The sequence below is a fragment of the Arachis stenosperma genome, chromosome 1, assembly GCF_014773155.1.
Source record: "Arachis stenosperma cultivar V10309 chromosome 1, arast.V10309.gnm1.PFL2, whole genome shotgun sequence".
NCBI lineage: Eukaryota > Viridiplantae > Streptophyta > Magnoliopsida > Fabales > Fabaceae > Arachis > Arachis stenosperma.
In genome coordinates this window covers 107,887,806-107,891,800 of record NC_080377.1, presented here as the reverse complement: position 1 = coordinate 107,891,800, position 3,995 = coordinate 107,887,806, and the positions used below count along the sequence as shown (strand labels likewise).

The 3,995-nt window shown below is 39.7% G+C and overlaps 1 protein-coding gene across 1 annotated transcript; it reads right to left on the bottom strand.

Annotated features, from left to right (window-relative positions):
• Positions 1-1,147: 1,147 nt before the first annotated feature.
• LOC130983294 (uncharacterized) lies at positions 1,148-3,323 on the bottom strand. The gene is made up of 4 exons (XM_057907515.1): positions 2,494-3,323; positions 1,999-2,354; positions 1,548-1,914; positions 1,148-1,361 (listed from the first exon to the last, which is right to left on the bottom strand). The coding sequence occupies exons 1-4, from the start codon at positions 3,321-3,323 to the stop codon at positions 1,148-1,150; spliced, it is 1,767 nt and encodes a 588-aa protein (XP_057763498.1).
• Positions 3,324-3,995: the final 672 nt, after the last annotated feature.

The window sequence follows — 3,995 nt, the reverse complement described above, 5'->3', positions numbered from 1 at the left end:
TTTCCATATTAAAATCGATGAAAGAACCAAAAAGTCGGCTTTTACTCATGAGGATTCACAATAACATAAATATTTAACTGCAAAAAAAAAACTACACAAGTGTAAAGTAACCAAAGAAAATAACGTACAACGCTGAGTCTATTTAACTTAGTTAATGACAAAAAGATCATTTTAAATCACATTAAAATGCTTCATACAAAACATTACGCGACATCATCGAAATTCTCTGAGGCATTTTCTATGAGGTCTTCTATATCTTCCTCCATTGTCAACAGTAAATCTCTAATGTCACCTTCTGCTGACATGTTCAACCCTGGCTGTGGAGAAAAACCAACTTCAGCTTCTTCATTCTCTTCTCCCATGTAATACAAATCCCTTGGTTTTACATGAACCACAACACTCCATTCTTTAGCTACTTCATCATCCACATAGTATACAAGTTGAGCTTCTTATGCCAATATGTACGGTCATCTTCTTCACGATTACCAGTGTGTATTGGACGAGAGAAATTAACGCTGGTAAGCCCCAAATGGTCTTGTTTGATGCCTCTACTGGTAGTGGTACCAGCCCAAACACATTTGAACAATACCACTATGAAGGAACAGCTGTAATTCAATTCAATTATGTCTACAATTTTTCCATAATACGGAACACTACCAACAGCCACTCTATTATCACGCATGCTTGCATAACTTCTCGTATTAGATGATACATATACTCAACTATTTTGTGTTTTTATCCCATTTTCCTTTATGACAGTTCGAAACTTGTACCCGTTAACATTATAAGCCCCAAAACGTCTGGCATAAATCATGGGACCGCACGCAAGCAACTTCAGCTCTTTCGATTGAATAGTACTTTCCAGAAGAACCTGGAACCACATAACATTCATGCTTTATATTAAAGTCGGTTTTAATATAGTACTAATTATAGGCTAAAACAACATTGGTCAGGTTAGTATTCTGTCAACCTGAGCATTGAACCACCGAGGAAATTCTGCATGGACGACAATATCAATCTTAGCTGCGGACCTTGTCTGATGACGCATGCTTCACTTTGTCTTTTCCATAAATGTACTTTATTGTAGAGAAGAAAATTAGTCCAACTAGAAACTAGGGTAAAAGAGTTACATTGGTGTTTTAGAATCTTACTCAAGGAACGGAACCACGGCATCGCAGTTGACTAGCACATGACGATGAGCTTGATGTTTTTCCATTGGAGTGAGTTCAAAATGCGAAACTGCCCCTAATGCCTTGCCAATAGCTGGGAAGATACTCTCCCCTGAATTGTGAGGAACGTCAACAGGCCCATCGTCAACTCGCCCTGGTCGGTTGATTCTAGTCTCAATATTATCCAAATACCTAGAACAGAAAGTCAGGATTTCCTCAGATAAATAGCCTTCTACAATTGAGCCTTCCGGTTATGCTCTATTACGAACATATTGCTTCAGACGTCCTAAATACCTTTTATATAAATACAATAAAATGCTCAGTATATACACAATTAATTGATTTGAATGTACTAAAGGGGTTTATCAGTAAGCTAACCTTTCTATTGGATACATCCACCTATAATGTACGAGTCCACCAAGAGTAACCTCATCAACGAGATGCATGGTGAGGTGAACCATGATGGTGAAGAAGGATGGAGGAAAAATTATTTCCATCTGACACAAGATTTGCACAACATGATTCTGAAGCTCAGCAAGCTGCATAAGATTTATGGCTTTCCCACAAAGTTCTCGGAAAAATGACGACAAATTTGCAATCACATTGGACACCGGACTCGGAAGTGAGAACGTCACCAAAATTGGGAGTAATTGTTCCATCAGAATATGACAGTCATGACTTTTCAACCCATATAACTTGCGCTGTCGCAAATCAACACAACAAGCAACGTTGCTAGAGTAACTATCTGGAAATATCACATTCTACAAAGTCTTCAGGAAAATATCCCTCTGTGAATTCGACATCGCAAATATTGCAGAAGGATATTTACCACCTTCCTCCGGCCATAATTCAGGCCTTATACCCATGCATTGTAAATCTCTGCGAGCTTTAAGATTGTCCATTGATTTGCTACTATCGTTTAAGATAGTGAAGACCACATTGTCACACACGTTTTTCTCTATATGCATCACATCGAGGTTATGACGCAACATCTGATCCTTCCAGTACAGGAGGTCAAAGAAAACACTCTTCTTCTTCCAATGTGAATCATCTTCATCCGTATCCTGGCCATTGCGTCTTTTTTTAGATGTCACACTTGAACTCTTCCCAAATGAAAAGTGCACATTAGACTGCTGCCTCAATACATCTGTTTCGGATAATCTTTGGCGGATCTCTACATTCGACCTGCCCGTCAAATCTATTCCGGTCTAGTCTGTATTTGTGTCCCTGATTTAAAAAGCGTCGATGGCCCATGAAACACCATTTTTGACTGTCTTTCAGCCGATGTGGCTTAGCATCCAAGTTACACGTTGGACAAGCTAACCCACTGTGCGTATTCCAGCCGAATAGGTTTCCCAATCCTGGAAAGTCGCTGATAGTCCACATTAGTGCTGCATACATCTTGAAAGTGTTTCCCTCTTTGGCATCATAGGTTTCAACGCCATCCCATAATTGCTTCAACTCATCAATCAAAGGCTGCAAATAAACATCTATGTTGTTACCTGGAATTTTTGGCCCAGGAATAAGCGTGGATAGAATGAAAGATGTCTGCTTCATGCAAATCCAGGGTGGTAGATTATACGGAATAAGAATCACAGGCCAGATGGAGTACTTTGTGCTCATATTCCCAAAGGGATTAAATCCATCGCTCGCCAAGGCTAGGCGAACATTTCGCGGATCCGCCGAAAAATTAGTATACTTTGCATCAAACTTTTTCCATGCTTCAGCGTCCCTTGGATGTCTAAGGAAACCATCGTTATTAGACGCCTGTTTATGCCATAACATATCACTCGATGTCTTGCTGCACATGAATAACCGCTGCATTCGTGGTATGAGGGGAAAGTAACGAAGGGTCTTGGCTGCTATAAGTTTTCCATTTCTCTTTACTGGTACGTTGAGCCTAAGAATAGAGCCCTTTTTGGTCTTCTGCTTCCATCTTGAACACCCACATTTCTTGCACCTAGTCAGGTTCGCATCATCACCTCGGTACAGCATACAATCATTTGGACGAGCATCTATCTTGGCATATTCAATACCCAGCTTTCTTATTGTCTTCTTGGCTTCATACACTGTCTTTGGAAGTTTTGCTTGTTCGAATGCGTCCCGCAGTAAGTCAAGAATCATTGTCATTGCCTTGTCACTCACACTACACATATACTTGATATGATAAAGTTTCACTAAAAATGATAATTTGGAGTACTTTGAGCATCCGGGTTCTCCATCTGACAGTAGATCGTTAAAATCTCACGCCGCGCGACTTGGACCTTCATACAGGCTCGGTAACATGTCTTCATCATCTTCTGCATGTTCGATTGTTGTGATGTCCTCACTCCCATGTTAGATCGTGAAATTGAATGTCTCGTTGACCATTTGGTGCATTTGATTCACTTGGGATATCAGATTATCATCTACTCGTCCCAATCCAGGCCTCTCTTCAACCGGCTTCTCACCATGACGCACCCAAATAGTATATCCAGGGGGAAATGGTCGTAACAACAGATGGTCGTATGCATCCTCTCTTGTTTGCATAAGTTGAAACCCGCATTTAGGACATGGACACTTTATCATGCCATCGGAGGATCCATTCGCAAACAAAAAGTCTAAAAAATGGTTCAGTCCTTGCCTATATTCCACACTACTCCGTGATTTTGAAATCCAGGTTTTATCAGTATCTAGTGTAGTATCAAAATATATCGAAACAATTAATAGTGACGTAAGAAAACATGAGAAAACAAAAAAAACGACGACAGTATAAGTAATGTGCAAATAAAAAACATTGTGAAAAATGACAATTACATTTTGTACCAAAATTTAAGATAATAGTTA

What these genes read in the sequence shown, in the direction of transcription:
- LOC130983294 (XM_057907515.1), bottom strand. Translation starts at nt 3,323, where the DNA reads ATGTGTAGTGTGAGTGACAAGGCAATGACAATGATTCTTGACTTACTG. An exon ending in GGCTGGAATACGCACAGTGG is followed by an intron (nt 2,355 to 2,493) that starts GTTAGCTTGTCC and finishes TTTGACGGGCAG; the next exon opens with GTCGAATGTAGAGATCCGCC. An exon ending in TGGATGTATCCAATAGAAAG is followed by an intron (nt 1,362 to 1,547) that starts GTTAGCTTACTG and finishes TTTCTGTTCTAG; the next exon opens with GTATTTGGATAATATTGAGA.